The sequence below is a fragment of the Arachis hypogaea genome, chromosome 4 (genome assembly GCF_003086295.3).
Source record: "Arachis hypogaea cultivar Tifrunner chromosome 4, arahy.Tifrunner.gnm2.J5K5, whole genome shotgun sequence".
Classification (NCBI taxonomy): Eukaryota; Viridiplantae; Streptophyta; class Magnoliopsida; order Fabales; family Fabaceae; genus Arachis; species Arachis hypogaea.
This window is the reverse complement of record NC_092039.1, coordinates 113984853-114007986: the sequence shown is the minus strand read 5'-3', so window position 1 is coordinate 114007986 and position 23134 is coordinate 113984853. Positions and strand designations below refer to the sequence as shown.

General features: G+C 35.1%; 1 protein-coding gene across 3 annotated transcripts; it reads left to right on the top strand.

The window, feature by feature from the left end:
* Positions 1-888: 888 nt before the first annotated feature.
* LOC112797368 (shaggy-related protein kinase theta) lies at positions 889-5889 on the top strand. 3 transcript variants are annotated; one of them, XM_025840270.3, is made up of 13 exons: positions 891-1165; positions 1455-1640; positions 1815-1907; positions 2007-2066; positions 2598-2870; positions 2966-3040; positions 3239-3295; positions 3405-3545; positions 3900-3950; positions 4553-4648; positions 4767-4850; positions 4966-5068; positions 5353-5889. In XM_025840270.3, exons 1-13 carry the CDS (start codon positions 1100-1102, stop codon positions 5412-5414), a joined length of 1347 nt encoding a protein of 448 aa, XP_025696055.1. In that variant the 5' UTR covers positions 891-1099; the 3' UTR covers positions 5415-5889. The 3 variants fall into 3 exon arrangements, with proteins under 3 accessions (XP_025696056.1, XP_025696055.1, XP_072092101.1); XM_072236000.1 differs by having other exon boundaries at positions 1026-1165; positions 1582-1640; XM_025840271.3 differs by lacking the exon at positions 1455-1640 and having other exon boundaries at positions 889-1165.
* Positions 5890-23134: the final 17245 nt, after the last annotated feature.

Below are 23134 nucleotides of genomic sequence, written 5' to 3'. Positions count from 1 at the left end.
ATTCAGGATTTATGTGGAATTGCAAAACTGGTTTTTTAGTATTTTCCAAAAATCTCAACACTTGCAAATCACTCTCACTATTTTATTTCAAGTATCTAGAAATTGTCGGGGACGAATTCAATTTTTTTTTTTTTATGAAACACTAAATCTGTTGGAGAGTTTAGTGTTTTTTCAAAAAAACAATTTTTTAAGTACCAAATCAATGGGATTTTTAGTGTTTTTTCAAAATAAAAATTTAAAAAGCGTAATTACGGGGGCAAATTTTGTTTGTTAACAAAATTTAAAAATAAAATTAAGAGAGACTATTTATTTTTTCAAAAAAGAATTAATAAAATGAAATCATTATTGGAGACGAGTTTTGTACTACGTCACACACCCATAAATTAGTCCATACACTAGTTTTTCTTCATTTTATTTTATGAATTCAAAATTCTTAATGTTTTTTTAACACATTAATCTCTCTTCTTTTTTTCTTACAATTTACTAAGAAAAATTTACTAAGAAGATTTAAAGTAATAATAGTATTTTTAAAATTACAGTGTTGTCCTGAAGTGTCGCATAATCTATTGTTAGAAGCATGTTACACCCACGAACATGCCGTTCATATCTCATCTGAATCCGAAACTTCATTTTCCATAATCTAACCTCTCCTAAAATGGTACTTTAATTTCAACTAGAAGATCTTGATTGTCTTAACTCAATAATCAATGGTAAAGATCTTAGGTTTGACTAATTAATTAAGAGTAACAATGATTGGGTTTGATGATGAGCCAGGCTTAACCGTTGAAATAAAAAAAGTGCCACGTAGCACTCCATTTAGGGAAGGGACAGAGGAAAAATAGAAAGGTGTATGTGTTCATAATATAATTAAGGTTTGTGTTGCCTTTTGCATCCATTTTCTCTCAATTTCTTTGTCCCCTTTCTTTGTTTGTGAGAAAACTGGGGTAAAGAAAGAGAGAGAAAAACCACCTTCTTCATCTCTCTCTTTCCGTTTATTCTGCATTTTAAAATAATAATAAAAAAAAGTTTGGGAGAGATTTGAAGGTATTTGTTAAGGTTTGGATTTGTGTTTTGTTGTGGGGGCTGCAAACAAACCACCATGAATAATATGATGAGAAAGTTGAAAAGCATTGCTGCTGGCAAGACTTCTCTTCTTCCAGATTCTGTAAGCTTAATGCCTTTTTTCTTTTTTCCTTTTTTTCCTAATTTAAAGATCTTAAAACATTTATTTTTAGTTTGTTTCTATTTTTCTTGTATTTTTTTTTTCTTTCAGATGTTTAACATTTATTTCATCTAGTAAAAAAAAGGGAGAAAAAACTGTTTTAACGAAAATAAAAAATGGGACATCTTTTTAATCACTTTATGTTGTAATTCATATCATATTATAATTTTTAAGAGTCATTTCCTAATGATGTTTATTATAATTATTATTATTATTTTGTTGTTGTTTTGAGGGAGGGGATGATTTTATGACAAAAGGAGATAACTTTGGTGACGATATTGAAAGCAATGCAAATGATAGTAATGATAGGGGGCATCACATAAAAGAAGCTAACGGAACATCTAATTCCAAAAATGTAGCTAAAGAATTGCACGAAATCAAAATTAGGGATGAGAAAAGCAAAACCAACAATGGAAAGGTACTTAATTATTAATTAATTATCATTCAATATATTTTTTTTCTATATAACATACAGTACTATGTAAAATGTAAAATCATTTCTAATTCTCTTATTCATTGCAAAGTAGTAATTATCAAACAAGTTATTATTTTGAAAAAGAATAATAATAATAATAACAATAATTGTATGTAGGATATAGAAGCAACAATAGTGAATGGTAATGGAACAGAAACAGGTCAAATAATCACTACTGCTATTACTGGTCGCGATGGACTATCAAAACAGGTGATGTCTTCTTTCTTATGGATCACATCATCACTCCATTAATTAATTAATTATTTTTGGCTAACAACTAACTCTAATTAATATTGATGACTATGTTAGACAATCTCATACATGGCAGAACGTGTGGTTGGTACCGGTTCTTTTGGTGTTGTTTATCAGGTATTCATATTCATTGCATCAAGTGTTGTTTTATGGAAAATGTTCGCTAAAAAATAGTTATAACTTATCTTATTTAATATTTATTAATTATTACAATAATTAATAAACATTAAATAAAATAAATTTTGACTATTTTTTTTATCTCCCTAATATTATTATTATTTTATTTTATTCACTCGTATATATTAATATTTATACAGCAGAAATGTTTGTTAAATATTTAAATTAATACTAGATTTTTTTTTACTGAAAATATTGACTTTTGATCTCCTAGCATTTAAAAAAAATCTATTATATATAATAAACATATGAGAAAGATTTAGTGTGTGTATATGTATATATTAAAAGATATATATCCTTTATCATATATAATCCATAAAAATTATATTTTGTTTTATCCAATTAAGACTTGAATTCATGATTATTTTAGTTTAAATATAAAATACTTGACATCTTTATTAATTTTATATTTATAATTATTACGCATATTAATTTATAATAATTCTTATGGTTTGAATATATATGATGTAGGCTAAGTGTGTTGAAACGGGTGAATTAGTTGCAATAAAGAAAGTGTTGCAAGACAAGAGATACAAGAACAGGGAACTGCAAGTGATGAGAATTCTTGACCATACAAATGTTCTTAAACTAAAGCATTGCTTCTATTCAATGGCAAATAAAGATGAATTGTACCTTAATCTTGTTTTGGAGTATGTTCCTGAAACTGTCTATAGAGTCTCAAAGCAATATGTCAGGGTGCACCAACATATGCCTGCAATTTATATTCAACTATATGCATACCAAGTAAGTCTCAAAATTATTGATACTTCAATTCCATCACTTTTTTTTTTTCTTTAAATTCTCTTTTTTATATTGACTTTTGATAAAACTCCTTGTAGATATGCCGTGGTTTAAATTATTTGCATCATGTGATCAATGTGTGTCACCGTGACATCAAGCCCCAAAATCTCTTGGTATGATATTTTACAATTTTGCTTAAATATTTTAATATGTTGATTTCGTCAAAATTAAATTTTTTCGCATATTTTTTAAAATCTTAACTTTTATTGACGGTCTGTTCGTCGGTAATTTGTCGCCTCGCGCGATAATTTGTAATAGTATAGCAGCGAATAAAATTATTTATTTTTGTCAAATTGTTTTACATATGATAGGTTAACCCCCAAACTCATCAGTTAAAGATATGTGATTTTGGGAGTGCAAAGATGTTGGTATGTATATGCTCTTATTTTTATTTTATTTTTTATAATCAAATTAAAAAAATCTTATGATGTGCCTAATAATGTTGTGATATTATTGAACTTGAATTTATTATTTTAGGTGCCTGGTGAACCAAACATATCATACATATGCTCAAGGTATTATAGAGCTCCAGAACTAATTTTTGGGGCAACAGAATACACAACCGCCATAGATGTTTGGTCAGCTGGTTGTGTTTTAGCTGAGCTTATGTTAGGACAGGTTAGAAACCTCTTAATTTTATGTTAGATAAATTTAATTGATGGTATAAAATGTTTTTTTTATTAACTTCCTTTTTTTTTAGACTTACATGTACTCTTTCTTCTTCTTTTTTTTCCTTTCATTCTTTCATTATTTTTAGTAGATATTTATTTAGAGCCAAATAAATTTTTAGTTAGACACTTGTTTAGGATTGAAGATAATGATATTATTTAATTTTTAAAAATAGATTCTGCTTATGATTAAGTAAAGGGTTTAATCTTAATATATTATAAGTATAAATCTTGACATTCAGTTACATCCTTCCTTTTGTTTTCATATTGATTCTTATTTATGAAAATGATGTCTTATTTGCAGCCAATGTTTCCTGGAGAGAGTGGGGTGGATCAATTAGTAGAGATTATTAAGGTAATAAAGTTGTTGTCTTCTTTTTTATTTATCCATCGTTGTCACATTTAGGTATATCGTTACATCAATATATCTAAATAAGTTACATATTTTGTTGTGATATATACTCTAACAAAAGAATTTTCCAACAAAAAAGAGTAATATATAAAATATTAAGACTAATAATACATTATCAATAAAATTTATTATTTTTTGTTGATATTTATCAATTTTAAATCTTAAATACTAAATTTTAAATTTTAAATTCTAATAATATAAAAAATAAAATATTAATTTAAATTATATATTAACTAATATTGATAAAAAAAAAGTGTTCATTCTCTAACATTTTTTAAAATTAATGAATGAATTTGTTTTATAGTAATTGCTATAATGTTTAAAAATATTTATCTAACTTAACAAAAAAATTAAAAATTAATATTTAATTTTAAAAATATAAAAATAAATAATTATTAAATATTCAAACTTTATCATAAAAATAAATTAAATAAAAATTAAATACCAAATTATAGACCCATAAAATTCACATATTTCTTATTGCAAGTGCAGTCTTACATTTTGTTACTTCATCTAATAAGGGTAAATATCTGACATATATATAGATTTTGGGAACACCAACCAAAGAAGAAATAAAGTGCATGAATCCAAATTACAACGAGTTTAAGTTTCCTCAAATAAAAGCTCATCCATGGCATAAGGTCAGCAATATCTTTTGTTTCTTAGTTCTCACCTAACATTTGTAATTTAATTATATAGTAATTGATAACTATGACCAATCGAATATTTAATTAAGTATATTATTAAATGATTATTCAGGTTTTTCCCAAAGCAATGCCTCCTCAAGCAATAGATCTAGTCTCAAGGATGCTTCAATATTCACCTAATCTACGTTGCACTGCTGTAAGAAACTTAATTAACTGTTAGAAATACTCTTCTTCTTTTTTTAATTTAATTTTACCATTATTGTAAATAAATAGAATCACTGTAATTTTATTTTATTTGTTTTATTTATTAGTTGGAAGCGTGTGCTCACCCATTCTTTGATGATCTCCGAAACCCTAACATAACCTTGCCAAATGGGCGACCATTACCACCTTTGTTTGATTTCACAGCTCAAGGTAATTTAAATCTTCTTCTAATTTTACTTTTTTATTCTTTGTTAAATAAGAGTTATTTAGTTTAATTAGTTTTTATTTCAAAAAAAAGTTCGAGGACTAGTAATTATAATTGATATTGATGAATATTTTTGTCAGCAGTCTAACATAACAATTTTAACAACATTTTTAAATATTATTGACTAACTGTTGGTCAGAAATAATAGATTGTATTATAAAATTGTTTTTTATTTTTTGTTTTTCAATTGCTATTAATTTAAATAATGAAATTAAATGAAATGATGCAGAACTAGCGGATGCACCTGATGAGTTGCGTCGACGTCTAATTCCAGAGCATGCAAGAAATTAATTGAAGCAATTGTGACACATTATTTGTAGATATGGTTTTTTGATGATTAATTAGATATTCAAATTAAACCAGCAATGCTTTCACATACATACATACATACATATATAATATAATATTAATAATTTTATTATATTATATTATATAATATATGTATGTACATACATATATATATCTTCCATAACAGACAACAGTTTAGGTTTCTTTGCTGTCCAACCTATGCACAAACATGACACAAAATTATGAACCTTAACATGTACACCTCACCGTGTAATAACCTCTTTATGATGGACCATTTTTAAAGACCACCATCCATAATATCAAGAGACCATGTTGTTATTAATTAGTTTATTTGATCAATTGTAGGAATGTATGGTTGGGGATAGGGTTACATTGTTGTTTAATTAAGTAGATTTTTTGATCGATGTATACCTCAATTATCAAATATAATTAATTAATGATCAGTTCTTAATTCCAATCCTTTTATCCCCTATTTTATATAGTGCGTGAAATTAAAACTTCACTGTTTTTTCAATGGATTGTGTGGAGTATTCAGGTCATTATAGATTCTTTTTGGCGTTTGTTTATTTAATTTATCTTGTTTTCATTAAAAGAAATGAAGACGCAATTATGCTCTACAAATAAAGTTTAATGCTTTGTAAATATAAGTTTGATGACTACTAATAAACATTCTACATGATAAATTAATTAACCTCAATATGACGTTGTATAAATTAATACAAATTTTAACATTATTAATTGAGTGAAGATGGTATATTTAAGAAGCTAAGACCCAAAAACCCTTTCAAATTTAAACTAAATTAATGTAATTTTATAATTTTAGAGACAAAAATATGCAATTTATCAAAAGGAAAAAAAAAATCATTAATAAGCGGTGGGAATGGAATGATTCAGTTGAATATCACTATTTAACAACTCATACCAATTGAAACTGACCCACAACATTTGAAAAGTCCAAGGCCAATGTTAACGCTTTGATTTAATTATCTGGTTCGTCCGTTGAGTTCTCATAAAAAAATATCGACTTCTCACTCTGAAATATATATTCTGAATTAGTTACTCTTTAAAACAAACCAGCAAACAGAAACCAACAAATTTTCAATTCCTTGTTCCCAAAGAATCCCATTATTCCATTGACTACATTGAATCCAGAATATAATTACCTTCATTTTCAACATTAAAACCCCTTTCACAATCAACCCCCCACCCTCCTTTGCCTTGGAAAATAATTTAGAAAACTTTCCTCTTATTAAAGTACATAAAAGGTAAAATGCAGCAATGATAATGCAACTTTCATTTTTTATGATGTTACTCTTCATGAGTGATTTTTTTATAGTATATTTGTATGAATTTATGAAAAAAAAATAACATTATCAAAATAGAAATAACATTATTGTTTTTCACAAAAAAGATTGCATGAGAAATAAAAAGGTTATACAGATTTTTTACCTTACACATTATTAATTATACATTAAAATGTATCATATAATATTTTTTTATTACAATTAAAATTTATTTTTTTAAATTAAAAGGCTCTTTTTTGTCTTCTTATTTTCCTTTATATCTCCTATCTTTCTTTTTCTTTTTTTTTTAATCTATTATTCTATTATATATTATTCCTAATTAAACTATAAATTTTATAGGTCTTGAGAAAATGAGATTTCACACTAAGGCATTTTTTTAATGTTAAAACAAGTTATTGAACAAGCAAGAATTTTTTTCATTTTGCCTTTAATTAAAGAATGAGAGAAAATAACATCAACGTCCATGTATTTTGGTTTAACTTAAATACAATAAGATCTAGTCTAAGTGTCCACCACAATTGTGGTGGAGTTTACTATAATGATCAATATGATTATAAACACTAATTTAAAGACAAAGACAAATTAACTCAAATCGGTTCTATTCTAAGACAACCAAACTATAATTCTGAACTTAACCAAACCAACTAAACTAGGAGTGTCAGACCAAATCAAAACCAATACTAAAATTCAAACAGGAACAGAAATAATATTTTAATTTTTCTCACTATTAAAAAAAATGTTGAGTGCCGACAGATTTATTGGCGAAATAGCAAAAATTATTCTATGGTATAACTCTTATCGGTAATAAATTACCATTGAATTTTTTAATCTTCCGATGCGTATGTTGGATTCTGCGACTAATTATTTATTTAATCTTCCGGTAATTTTGGCGTTCCACTATTTTCTTTTCCGTTTATTTATCGTCGGATACTGCCCTAGTAAATTTGACGGTAAATCCTTTTTTTACGCAATAGGTGGTCAAATTTTTTTATTTTTTATTTAAATTTATTTTTTTGTACAATTAGTAGTCAAATTCTGAATAATAGAAACTAAATATGGTAAATCAAATATCAAGTGTACAAAAAAATTAACAATAAAAAAATAAAATATACAATGAAATAGTATACAACAAAACTCTAATATCATCCCCCTCGTCGTCCTGTTGAGGCAACAGATTATGTGGTGCAGTGCCCGTGGCACCAACAGTTTTTCTACCACTGGTTCGTATCTGCTCTTGCTACACCACCATTTGTTACTCCATCTGCTGAAGCCGTTCTAGCTTCCGCCTTTACTTCAGCCGAAGAGATTCTGTGTCTAAGACGCGTGTGAAGATCTCCTGATACTTCTCCTCAGACATTGATATTTGGTGCAAATTTATCAATGGAAAACTTAAGATTAATAGTTTGCTAAAAAATTATTTGAAATTATAAACTTCAATCATATTTAGTTATTTTAGAAATTTCGATAGAGTTTCATCTATAAATAGAATGTGCCACAAATTTTATCTATCAACAATAAATCCTAAATAATTCACAAACAAACTGATATGAAATTATATGACGTAAGCAGAAACATCCATCAACAATCAAGTAATATGCATATAAAACTAAATACTACAAAAAAAAATACTAATTACCGTGGAATTTACTGTAAAAAAATTGAATAAAATCCGACGGTATACCTATTACCGTCAAATTTTGCGTCGGTATTCATCGGACGAAATAAACCTCACCGGTAACAGAATACCGTCAGATTTTTTCATCCGATGGTAATTTCTGTCGAATTTAGCGATGGAATATTGTTAGAAAGCACACGGTATCTATTGAACGTTGCCGTCAAAATTTTTTTGACGATAACGTTGGTGTCATTTGATATGTCTTTGCGCCATGTCACTATTGAATTAATACGACGGTAATGCCGACGAAAATATTTTTTTAAAAAAAAATTGGCTGGGCTGCTACCGTCGGTATATTCCGATGGTAATTTCAATGGTAGTCGTTTTTTCATTTTTTATGAACTTTTTCATCTATATGTAATGTACTTTGATAATTAATAATTAAAACAGTGCTTTATATTTGCTGTGAAATATCAAACATACAAATTAAGAATATGGAATGATGGTAATTGAAATGTCTGAAACGATGCTAATTATATGACGTTCTTCTCAAAGTTTGGTAAAGAAATACATATTATAGAATTATATTTACATTAGCCCTATTTAGATTCATCGTCTTCGTCCTCTGGTTCACCATCCTCCTCTTCTGATGTAGTTTTTTGATCATCGAACTCGGCTTCCTCCTCTTCGTCGCCATCAACCCTGTCATTTTCTTGAAGATTGTCATCCTCTGGTTATAGTGCATCGACATGTAGAACAAGGTTAATGATGTCATCCATAACAGTCGAGCTAAGGTAATCCGCTCACTAGTGTCAAGCATTATTTTCGAAGGAGTTGGGTCATCAATCTAGTAAGGCTCTTGATCCTCTGTCCTATCATCAAATTCAATGCGGCCTCTTGGCTTAGTCTTAACCACAACCACCCAACTAGACTTGCATGAACTCGGATAAGGCAAATAGTATACCTGTCGTGTATTTTGAGGTAGAATAAAATGATCATAGTGCCTATACTTCCTGGTTAGATTAACTTCAGTGATATCGTAGTCCTTGTGCTTTCGTGTATTTTTTGAATAGGATAATGCCTAAAAGCTCTACTTGCCCAAAGACTCCCCATGGTGCCTACAACTCCTTATTTAGTCAAAAACCTACACTTTCTAAAATGCAAGTTGGTTTTGAGATTTATTCTATTTCTACTAATCACAACATACATGTTAATATTCTAGCTACTAATGTATACAAACAAGCTAATTATGATATGCAGACCTACCTACAATGGTAACTCAAATCACTTATTAAACAAGGTTAGAAGAGAGTGGAAAGAGTTTACCATGGTGGGGTGTCTCCCACCTAGCACTTTTAGTTAAAGTCCTTAAGTTGGACATTTGGTGGAGTCCTTGCTAGGGTGGCTTATGCTTAAACTCTTCTTCGAATCCCCACCAATGTTTGCACTTCCAATAGCCTCCGGGATCCCAATTTAAACGTACAAGGCCTTCAAGGAGGCCTAAGCAAGTAACGAGGCCCTTAAGTTGATAGTGGTCTATGTATGTTCCGGGGTCCAATACTTTATTTGTTAACTCCTTTTCTTCTTGATCTTCATGCTTCCAATAGGGTAACAAACTTATTGAATTCTCCTTGTAACTCATACTCATCATCCTAATCCCATTGAACTTGGCTTCACTCCACCTTTGAGACTCAAAGTTTGATATTCCATCCTTTATGCACCTTGATTCAAATTGTCCACCGACATCTAATCCGTTCTTACTCTCTAGCCCACAAAGAGCTCTAAGTTGGCCGTCCGTTTCTAACAATGCATATTGATATGGGCCAAGAAAATTAAAGGATGAGATGATTACCCACTCAATTTGTGATTGGGATGGCGACTTAGCAAGGAAGATATCCAATGGTCTTGACATTGTAGGTTCCACTTCCTTTGGCTCCTCCATGATGATTTCCATCTTTTGATAACTTTCTTTAAATTCTTCTTGTTTGCTAACTTCCTTCAAATCTTTATTATTGATCAAGTCATGTGTTGGAGGTTGCGCACCCTCTTCAACATTGATTTCACATTCGATGGGGGAAGCTTCAACAAGATCACCATTGTCATTTGATGTAGAGTTATTTTCGTTGATGGAACTTCCTTCTTGTTCAACCTCCTCTAGGTCTTCTTCCACTTCTTTATTTTCAACAATCTTCATTTCCTCCGCTTGTTGCAATACATACTCCAATTCCTTGCGCTCAACTTGAGATTCTAAAGTTTCTCTCATACCTCCCTCTTTGGTTGCTTTCTCACAATCATCCGTGAACTCATTTCGGTTGTGATATGAATCCCAAGAATCTATCTTTTGACGGATGGTTGCTTGAAGTCGGTCCATTTCTTCCTTGAAACGATCCCTTAATTCTTGTTCCGCTTTACTAACATAAGTAGGATCATATTGCTCTTGGATTAATGGACATTGATATGCTTCCATGGAGGTTTGTGGCGGAGAGGGAAATTCATGATATGGTTGGAAAGAAGATTCATCAAAACTTTGAGGTGGAAAGTTGTTTTGGTTATTGGTAGAAGGTGGAATTATACGGGACGTAAATTCTTGGAGGGTAGAGGTGAAACTAGTGAAGGCGGTTTGGAGTTCTTCTTGCTCTTGAAGGATGATATCAAGTGTATCATTCATGGGGACTTGAGTTGGAAGGTAAAGATGTTGGAGTGGTGGTGATTCAAAGGTTGCTTGTTCATAATCGTCACAAGGGTATGCATAGGGGAATATAGATTTGGATCATATGTAGGCAATTGGTGGAAATAAGATGTGGGTTGAGAATATGGTGTGTAGAATGATGGTGGTTGAGTGGTATAACCATGATAAGAGTCATCATATCCATAGGAATGATATGCATTATAGGAGGGATTACCATCATAGTGACTTGAAGGGGAAGGTTGCCATGGTGATTGCTCATATGGATATGGCTCCCTTCCTGAGAATTCATCTATCCCATAATGTGAGCCATCATTCAAGTTTTCATCGCCTACAAAGTAGTCATAGTCATATCCAAAACCACAAGGACGAGAATTCATAGTGGCAAATAAGAACAAAACTAATAGAGATCTAAAACTAACAAAAACTACCAAACAAACAAAAGACAAACATATTCACAATATTCACATATTTACATTAACCAAAAACATGGCACTCAAGCGCATTCCCCGGCAACGGCGCCATTTTGACAAATGAATTTTTGCCGGTATAGAAATTATCAAATGATCAATCGTAGTATAGTCTAAACCGACGCAAAATCCATTCATCAAACAAATCTACAATCTATAATCGAGAGTATTAGTCCCGAGTCGTTCTTCCCTAGGAATGCTACAAGGATGCATGCTATTGGTTATGGTCTTTTGTGGTTTAAAGAGTGTGGCCTAGAGGTGTTAATAAAAGGGAACAACAATCACTCAATAGTAAAAACCTTGGCCAAGGTTGAACATTGGAAGTTCCATCACTATAGTTTCCTTCAATTGTGATAACAAAGGAGTGTTGCTTCACTTAGTCAACCCCTAATTATAGAGGAAAGTCAAGTAAAAGTAACTAACTTGAGTCACAAGTCCTAGTCTTACCCTAGGGAAGTCTAGCTTTAGTGCACTCCAAGTCAATTAGCAATTCTCAATTCTTAATCAACAATTGACATCCATTATTCAAGTGTCTCCAATGACTCAACCACTAGGCTAAGTGAGGGGATACTACTCCATATCTAAAGTTGGCATTTTCTCAAACACTTGGAGAGCAAGAATGAAAGACATAGTAAAATGGAGAGAAAAGAATTAGAATCAAAGCAATTCAACACAAGAGATTAACAACAATCAAAAATGAACAACAATGAAAATGAAATCTTCAATGAATCGATAGAATCCAATAACAACAAAGTTGAATCTAAGACTTATGAGAATTGAACAATTACAAACACTAATGGAGATTAGAGAAGATGATCTACAACATGAACAAAGTAAATTGAGTGTTGTAATAGATCTCACCAAGGAATGGTTGAGAATTGAGAAAATGAAGATGAATCCTAGAGAGAAGTTGGAGTTTCTCTCTCTACAAATGTAACTAACTAAAAATATCTACCTAATGATCTAAAATTAGTCTATGGATGTGAATGTGTGTCAATCCCCTTCAATCCTTGGCTCTTATATGCATTTTGGCGCCAAAGTTGGTTGCTGAAACCTTCCAAAATCGCCAGGCACGTGTTGCAATAAAAGAATCACGTGCGGACTACGACGCGTGCGCGCACGGTACGCGTGCGCGTCCCTGGCTAATTCTGCGATGTGCGCGCGAGCGCCTTGTGCGCGTACGCGTGCTTGGCCGGGATCAATTCTTTGGCTTTTTGTGCTTCTCCCCACTTGCATGCTTCCTTCCTTGCTTCCTTTGATCCATGCCTAGCCTATTTCAATCCTGGAATCACTAGCAAACACATCAAGGCATCTTATGGAATCAAAGAGAAACTTAGAATTCATCAAAATAAGGTTTAAAAGCATGTTTTTACACTTAAGCACAAATATGGGAGAAATAACAAAACCATGCTAATTCATAGGCTAAATGTGACAAAAGGCTATCAAGATGCTCTAAATTCAATACAAAACAAACCGTCAAATTGGGGTTTGTCAACCTCCCCACACTTAAGCCTTAGCATGTCCTCATGCTAAATTAAGAAGGAACTAAGGGTTATGACGTTTATTGAATGCAACTAAGCTATATGAGTCCTATCTAAATGCAATTGTCTAAGCAAATGGAAATGCTTAATTCAAACATATCAAATTGCCAAGAGAGCATGTGTAAGCACAAGGGCTAGGCAATAGGAATTAAGTCCAAACCACATTTGTATTGAATTATCAAAAAGAGTTTAAACTTGCAAGAATATAGATAATATGGGTGAACACATGTGATTGAACTTTTGAACCCTCACCGGATATGTGTATCCGCTCTATTCACTCAAGTGTTTAAGGGTCAATTCACTCAATTCTCTTCTAATCAAGCTTTCCAAAATTTGATTTTCTTCTAACAATCAACATTTATTCAATGCATGCATACATTCATCATGAGGTCTTTCATTTAGGTTGTAATAGGGTTAGGGTCAAGGTAGGATCATTTATGGTTAAGTGTACTAGGATTTGAATCTTGGATTAGCATAGACTTCCCCACCTAACTATATAATGACCTATACAAGTTCAAACTATTCTAACTACCCATTCTTCACTTTTTCTTACATATTCATGCATTTCCTATTTGATTCATGACACCTATGCATTGATCCCTTTTTATTGATTTCACTTTGGGGTATTTTGTCCCCTTTTTATTTTTTTTTTCCATATACAATTTTTTTCTTTTCTTTTTTCTTTTTTTCTATATTTTTTTTTCTCTTTTTCACTTTTATTTCTCTTTTCTTTTGTCAAACTATCTACAAAAGCATCAATGCATAAGGTCTATTCATTTAATCAATACATGAGTATGTACCCAATTCCTAAACATGAAAGTGTACTACCCCTTTTATCCCATCCAATGTTCCCAAGCCTCACCAACTTTGAATAATAAACACTCTCACTAGCCTAGGCTAATCAAAGATCCAAACAAGGACTTTTATTGGTTTTTCGCCTTGGGCTTGTAATGTGCTAAATTGAGAATAAGTTGGTTAAGCATAGGCTCAAAATTGGCTAACAATGGAGAATAAAAGGTTGGCTATTTGGGTAAGTAGCTAATGAAATAATGGCCTCAATCATATAAATGCATGAATACAAGAAATAAATGGACATATAGAATCAAGCAAATCAAGGATTACAATCATAGAAAGAGAGCAATTTCACACAAGAATGGAAAATAAGTGGCTATAAAATGTAACCACATCAATAGGCTCAAGTCTCACAAGCTTGTGTTCTTAATTCAATACATGCTTCACAAAGTATGAAATTCAAGCAAGTTTTACCAAAAATTTTCTTTCAATCAATTGGGTTGATGCCCTATATTTAAACTTCTTGGAAACTTTCAATGTTTGACTAGGCATTGTTGTGATTGAAAAATTCAAAAATTTTCTTAGTTCACCCTTTTCTTTTTCACTTAAAACCAATTTTTTTTATGCAAAAAGTGGTGACTAAGTGTTTGCAAGTCAAAATATGATTTCTAATCACAACCACGAATTAAAAAGAAAGATATGCAAAAATGTATAAAGAAAAATTCAACTAAAAGTAAAAGTATGAAATCTATCATCTAAAACATCTAAGGATATCCATAAGCATCAAAGTATCTAAAATCCAAAATAAATCCAAAATAAGTAGTAAAAGTATCAAGCAGTAAAAGTATCCAAAATAAACTCAAAATACATCAAATATATACAAAGAGTGTGCAAAGTAAGATAGCTAGCAAAGTGGCCAAAATGTTCACCGGTATCTAATGATGCCACCGGCTACCTCCCCACACTTAAGATTAAGCATCGTCCTCGATGCTAATCCTGAGGATCAGGGATGGGTACACCGATAGGCTCTGGCTGTGGCTGTGGTACCGGCTGAGACTCCTGTGTCTGAGGTGGTGCCTCCATATGCGCCGGCTCATCCGCAGGAATACCCTCAGTCTGTAAATCTGTGTGCTCCTCCTCATGGGTCTCCTCATCGGAACCGGAAGACTCTGGTAAAGGGGGCAGCTCAAGGCCCTGGGCCACAAACATCTGGTCAATCCGATCCAGGCGACGCATGATCTGGCGCTTACTGCGCTCCATGTACCGGAAGAGACGCTGAACTAACAAGTACATCGGCTGAGGTACGGCTGCGGTAGATGCTCCCGCAGGGGCTGATGATGAAGAGGGTCCAGCTCCCTCAACTGCTGCTCTGGCTCGAGATCGACGGTGCGAAGCGGGTCTCTCGTGCACCCAGGATCCCCACGGAATAGTAACTGGCTCCTTCTAAGGGAGCGGTGGAGGTGGTGATACATCATCCTGGTGCCACGGAACTCCGGCCCGCTGAATCATCTGTGTGACCAAGACCGGAAAAGGAAAGAGACCTCGGATGTGGGCTCTCCACATGAACCGCCTGATCAGCTGGGGGTAGTAAACCTCTTTTCCCTCCATCACACAGCTGATCAGGATCAACATAGCAAATGGGATCTCTGTGAAGTGAGTCGTAGGCATGACGTAATGAGCGAAAATCTGCTGCCAAGTCTTGGCCTCTCGGCTCAGATAACTAAAGTGCATCCCCTTGGGTGCCGTGTTATCGGCATCCATAACCCAAGGAGCATCTGGAGTAGCTACCACTGCCCTCAATGCCTCAAAATCAAAAGTCATGCAATGAAGGTCTATCTCGGCCTGCATGAATGCATCAGTGTCACTGGTCTTAGGCCGGCAAGTAAGGGCATCCTCTATGGCCTGCTCTGTGATGGGTACCTCAATCCCCCTAACAAGTACCGAATCAAGGGTGTGGCGGAAGAAATTGCAGTAGAACTCCTGTACCCAAGACCGGTTCACCCGGCTCAATTCCCTATCCAGAAAAGTCAAACCCATCCGGTCAATACGCTGGTGGATGATGTCGGTCAAATCTGATGGAATAAGCAGTTTCTTCTCAGTATTCAAATTCTTTGAATTGTAGCTTGGGAATCTGAGTTCACAATAGAGATTGGGGAATTTGACCGTATCCTGAGCCGGTAGTAGTTGGTTTGCTTTATCTATGTCATTTAGAGGGTTTTGAGCATAGGCAAGCAGTGAGGCAAAAGTGGGGTTTGGGGTTTTCTTCCTCTTTTTGGAGGATGATGCCTTTCCTTTCCCTTTATCCGACATCCTGAAAAATAGAATCGAATATAGGCAATTAAGCACTTAGCACGAAGCGAGTAAACAAGTTCAGGATCTAAAATAGATGGCAAGCAAACATGATGTGAATAAAATTTTGAAACATGGACAGCAGGTAAGACAAAAAAACATAGCTGTAAACCAGGAATTCAATGTTTCAAACAATGTGAACAATTCTCAAGGAATGGGCATGTTCATCATCATGACTAAAAAAAAATGGTCAAACGGTTTAATATGCAAGTAATAGTGAAGTTGGTAAGTAAGGAAGTCAGTGATTTGGAAAAGTGGAATTAGAAATTAGTAGTATGATGAGAGATGCACCATTCAAGCACACAAATCATGTTTACAATGTTTAATGCAAATCCCGGAAGTCGAAAATAACGAGAATTAGCCTAAATTCGTAATAAAGATCAAAATGAGATTAAATTTCTTGAAAATTGGGCAGCATCTCGGCTTAAAATTGGACGTTCCCGAGTAGCAAAATAGCACAAACAGCATCATTACAGTATCAATTAATCACAGTGGCAACGAGATAGCATCCAGGTAACACAGATTGCATACAGAGCAACTCAGAATTCGCACTTATCAGACAAGCAAACAAACAGAAAATAAACACAAACGGAGCACTTATCAGGCCTAGAATCCTCTATCCAGCCCTAGCTACCTAACCGCAATTATTTCTAACTAATCCTAACATACAACATGTGAATGCAGACTATCTGACAGAAAATTATAGTAATTAACAGAAATGAAAAGTTAAAGAAAACAGAGATTGGAGCAGGAACCTGGGAGCGGGAAAAGAGCCAAGAATGGAAATGGAAAAAGGGACTGGAGTGAGGGCAGCAGAGGCAGAGGCTTGCACCGCCGTGGACGGTGGCGGTGAATGGGTGACGGCAGTGGCGGTTTTGCAAGAGAGCAGGGGGAGAGAGAGAGGCGGCGAGTGGATGAGAGAGAGAGAGAGAGCGAATGGGAGTGGTTGTGATGAGAGAAGGAAAGAGGGTGCCCGTCCGGTGGTGGTTGCCGGTGGAGCAACAGTGGCGGCCGAAGTGGGAGGAAGAAGGGAGGAATCGGGGATGGGGGGTGGTGATAGGGAGAAGAGGAGGGAGGAGAGGGAAGGTGGGGTAGCCGGTGATGAGACAAAGAGAGAAGTTGCCCGTCCGGCGGTGGCTGCCGGCGGAGCAACAGTGCTGGAGGGGGTTAGAAGAAGAAGAAGATGGAAATGGGGTTTTTGTGCGACTGCGCAGTGCGCGTCGCGCATTAGGTCATCATCATTTTGAATTGACGCGCGCGCGCACCCTGCGCGTCCGCGCGCATTAAGGAATCTAGGGACCCACGCGTGCGTGCACAATGCGCCCACGCGTGGACGATCAAAATAGGCAAGGATGCGTGCGCGTACCGTGCGCGCACGCGTGCAAGGAGTTGGGCTGGAGGCTTAAGGTTGGCCCATATGAGGCCTAACTCTCTGGTCAATGGCCTGGAGGTTGCACTACTTAGGCCTGCGCGTACGCAGAATGTACGCGTCCGCGCGAGTTGAATTGGGCCAGGGGCTCAAGGATGGCCCAGAGCTGACCTAACTCTCTGGGGTTTGGCGCAAGATCTTGCAGCAGCAATTCGACGCGTACGCGGTAGGTGCGCGTACGCGTGCTACTCCCTATGGTTGTATGGCGCGCACGCACGTAGTGCGCGTCAGCGTGGAGTGAATTGGGCTCGAGGCACAACACTGGCCTAGGAGAGGCCCAACTCTCTGGATTATGGCTGATGATGCATCCGCTCATGGACGCGTGCGCGTACAGCGTGCGCGCGCGTCCACCTCCTCTCTTTTTTTTTGAATAGGATAATGCCTAAAAGCTCTACTTGCCCAAAGACTTCCCATGGTGCCTACAACTCCTTATTTAGTCAAAAACCTACACTTTCTAAAATGCAAGTTGGTTTTGAGATTTATTCTATTTCTACTAATCACAACATACATGTTAATATTCTAGCTACTAATGTATACAAACAAGCTAATTATGATATGCAGACCTACCTACAATGGTAACTCAAATCACTTATTAAACAAGGTTAGAAGAGAGTGGAAAGAGTTTACCATGGTGGGGTGTCTCCCACCTAGCACTTTTAGTTAAAGTCCTTAAGTTGGACATTTGGTGGAGTCCTTGCTAGGGTGGCTTATGCTTAAACTCTTCTTCGAATCCCCACCAATGTTTGCACTTCCAATAGCCTCCGGGATCCCAATTTAAACGTACAAGGCCTTCAAGGGGGCCTAAGCAAGTAACGAGGCCCTTAAGTTGATAGTGGTCTATGTATGTTCCGGGGTCCCATACTTTATTTGTTAACTCCTTTTCTTCTTGATCTTCATGCTTCCAATAGGGTAACAAACTTATTGAATTCTCCTTGTAACTCATACTCATCATCCTAATCCCATTGAACTTGGCTTCACTCCACCTTTGAGACTCAAAGTTTGATATTCCATCCTTTATGCACCTTGATTCAAATTGTCCACCGACATCTAATCCGTTCTTACTCTCTAGCCCACAAAGAGCTCTAAGTTGGCCGTCCGTTTCTAACAATGCATATTGATATGGGCCAAGAAAATTAAAGTATGAGATGATTACCCACTTAATTTGTGATTGGGATGGCGACTTAGCAAGGAAGATATCCAATGGTCTTGACATTGTAGGTTCCACTTCCTTTGGCTCCTCCATGATGATTTCCATCTTTTGATAACTTTCTTTAAATTCTTCTTGTTTGCTAACTTCCTTCAAATCTTTATTATTGATCAAGTCATGTGTTGGAGGTTGCGCACCCTCCTCAACATTGATTTCACATTCGATGGGGAAGCTTCAACAAGATCACCATTGTCATTTGATGTAGAGTTATTTTCGTTGATGGAACTTCCTTCTTGTTCAACCTCCTCTAGGTCTTCTTCCACTTCTTTATTTTCAACAATCTTCATTTCCTCCGCTTGTTGCAATACATACTCCAATTCCTTGCGCTCAACTTGAGATTCTAAAGTTTCCCTCATACCTCCCTCTTTGGTTGCTTTCTCACAATCATCCGTGAACTCATTTCGGTTGTGATATGAATCCCAAGAATCTATCTTTTGACGGATGGTTGCTTGAAGTCGGTCCATTTCTTCCTTGAAACGATCCCTTAATTCTTGTTCCGCTTTACTAACATAAGTAGGATCATATTGCTCTTGGATTAATGGACATTGATATGCTTCCATGGAGGTTTGTGGCGGAGAGGGAAATTCATGATATGGTTGGAAAGAAGATTCATCAAAACTTTGAGGTGGAAAGTTGTTTTGGTTATTGGTAGAAGGTGGAATTATACGGGACGTAAATTCTTGGAGGGTAGAGGTGAAACTAGTGAAGGCGGTTTGGAGTTCTTCTTGCTCTTGAAGGATGATATCAAGTGTATCATTCATGGGGACTTGAGTTGGAAGGTAAAGATGTTGGAGTGGTGGTGATTCAAAGGTTGCTTGTTCATAATCGTCACAAGGGTATGCATAGGGAAATATAGATTTGGATCATATGTAGGCAATTGGTGGAAATAAGATGTGGGTTGAGAATATGGTGTGTAGAATGATGGTGGTTGAGTGGTATAACCATGATAAGAGTCATCATATCCATAGGAATGATATGCATTATAGGAGGGATTACCATCATAGTGACTTGAAGGGGAAGGTTGCCATGGTGATTGCTCATATGGATATGGCTCCCTTCCTGAGAATTCATCTATCCCATAATGTGAGCCATCATTCAAGTTTTCATCGCCTACAAAGTAGTCATAGTCATATCCAAAACCACAAGGACGAGAATTCATAGTGGCAAATAAGAACAAAACTAATAGAGATCTAAAACTAACAAAAACTACCAAACAAACAAAAGACAAACATATTCACAATATTCACATATTTACATTAACCAAAAACATGGCACTCAAGCGCATTCCCCGGCAACGGCGCCATTTTGACAAATGAATTTTTGCCGGTATAGAAATTATCAAATGATCAATCGTAGTATAGTCTAAACCGACGCAAAATCCATTCATCAAACAAATCTACAATCTATAATCGAGAGTATTAGTCCCGAGTCGTTCTTCCCTAGGAATGCTACAAGGATGCATGCTATTGGTTATGGTCTTTTGTGGTTTAAAGAGTGTGGCCTAGAGGTGTTAATAAAAGGGAACAACAATCACTCAATAGTAAAAACCTTGGCCAAGGTTGAACATTGGAAGTTCTATCACTATAGTTTCCTTCAATTGTGATAACAAAGGAGTGTTGCTTCACTTAGTCAACCCCTAATTATAGAGGAAAGTCAAGTAAAAGTAACTAACTTGAGTCACAAGTCCTAGTCTTACCCTAGGGAAGTCTAGCTTTAGTGCACTCCAAGTCAATTAGCAATTCTCAATTCTTAATCAACAATTGACATCCATTATTCAAGTGTCTCCAATGACTCAACCACTAGGCTAAGTGAGGGGATACTACTCCATATCTAAAGTTGGCATTTTCTCAAACACTTGGAGAGTAAGAATGAAAGACATAGTAAAATGGAGAGAAAAGAATTAGAATCAAAGCAATTCAACACAAGAGATTAACAACAATCAACAATGAACAACAATGAAAATGAAATCTTCAATGAATCGATAGAATCCAATAACAACAAAGTTGAATCTAAGACTTATGAGAATTGAACAATTACAAACACTAATGGAGATTAGAGAAGATGATCTACAACATGAACAAAGTAAATTGAGTGTTGTAATAGATCTCACCAAGGAATGGTTGAGAATTGAGAAAATGAAGATGAATCCTAGAGAGAAGTTGGAGTTTCTCTCTCTACAAATGTAACTAACTAAAAATATCTACCTAATGATCTAAAATTAGTCTATGGATGTGAATGTGTGTCAATCCCCTTCAATCCTTGGCTCTTATATGCATTTTGGCGCCAAAGTTGGTTGCTGAAACCTTCCAAAATCGCCAGGCACGTGTTGCAATAAAAGAATCACGTGCGGACTACGACGCGTGCGCGCACGGTACGCGTGCGCGTCCCTGGCTAATTCTGCGATGTGCACGCGAGCGCCTTGTGCGCGTACGCGTGCTTGGCCGGGATCAATTCTTTGGCTTTTTGTGCTTCTCCCCACTTGCATGCTTCCTTCCTTGCTTCCTTTGATCCATGCCTAGCCTATTTCAATCCTGGAATCACTAGCAAACACATCAAGGCATCTTATGGAATCAAAGAGAAACTTAGAATTCATCAAAATAAGGTTTAAAAGCATGTTTTTACACTTAAGCACAAATATGGGAGAAATAACAAAACCATGCTAATTCATAGGCTAAATGTGACAAAAGGCTATCAAGATGCTCTAAATTCAATACAAAACAAACCGTCAAATTGGGGTTTGTCAAACCCGGAGAGGGTGGCAAAGTCCAAATTTTAACGGAGATACTGCCAAAATTTTATGAGAAATTGGAAGTTTTATTTTGGTTAATTTGATTAAAGAACTATTTTATTTTATTTTGATTTTTACTAAAGAAAGGAGTATGTTTTAAGGCATTTTAGCGAATTTTAAAGTATTATTGAAGAGTAAGTGATTATGTTTCAATTAAGATTTATAATTGGGAATTAAAAATAATTTGAATCTTTTGGGAAAGAGTTTTCCTTTAAACTTAAAAAGAAGTGAAGCTGATTTGAGGAGTATGAGAACGATTTTGAAATCTTTGAGGATATAACAAATTAAATTGAGTAATTTTTCCAATAAGAATCTTGTTAAATGTAATACAATTAAAGAAAGTATGTGATATTAATCGATTGCCTGGCAAGGACGGTGGTGCTATCTCGCTTGCTCAGTGCGTTGTGGATTCATGGGGATGGTGGTTTTATCCCGTCCATGGTGAGGATGGTGGTGTCATCCCGCTCACGGTTTGAGGACGACTATCCTCGTGATAAATATAAATATAAAGACTTATGACTTTGATTATGATTCTGATTGAGTTTGATTATGATTATGAGAATGATTGACTGTGAATATTATAGAAAAGTGATTACTGAATTGGCAGGGACGGTGGTTTATCCCGCTTGCGTGAAAAGGTCTATGTGTTAGCCCGCTTGCGTGATATGATTTTGAATGCAATCTCATGAGGACGGCAATACGTAACACTCACTTGAGATGTTATGTATACGGCTCAGTGGGGATGACGATACGTAATGCCCACTTGAAACCTTTTTGGCACCTATACCGGGCAAGGACAAAGGTCTCATCTCACTTGTCCAAATGGTTTAGGTGTAACAGTGGAGACGCCGATACCTAACACCCACTTTCTCTCGGATGAAAGGTGAGACGACACTCTCCGTTGATGAGAGATGGCACACTTCGTTGTTTGGCACGGTTTATACCTCTAGGAGAAGGTGACACAACATTCTCCGTTGAGATAATGGTACTATGATTTGTAGAATTTCTCCCGGAGATGTTCACCAAAAGACCGATCTGGGGTGTCAACCAAATTTTGTGTCGGGTTTGGCAAATAACCGACACGTGAGCTCATGGCCAGTAGAATAGATATGCATCATACTGCATTTGTTTGCATTTGCTTGGGTCTGCATAATTACTTGGTTTGCCTAATTGAATATTCTGCTAATTGCTAATTGTACTACTTATCATAATTTCTCTCTATGTGTGATTGTTCAACTGTCTGTGTGATTGTGATTCGTTGGCTCGGTCTATGGTGGTTTTGAGTGTTGATTTGATTGTATTGGGACAGAGGCCATGATTTGATTTTATGTTGGGTTAGAGGCCGTGATTTGATTATGTGTTGGGCCGGAGGCTGTGGTTGATTATGCTTTGGACCGGAGACTGTGAATGGATGAATTAATGGTAAGTAGTGATATGTTATGAAATACTTTGTAAGTGAAATTTGTATAAGTAAAATATGAATATTAATTTTTGGTTTATTAGTTATTGTGATTTGAAAAG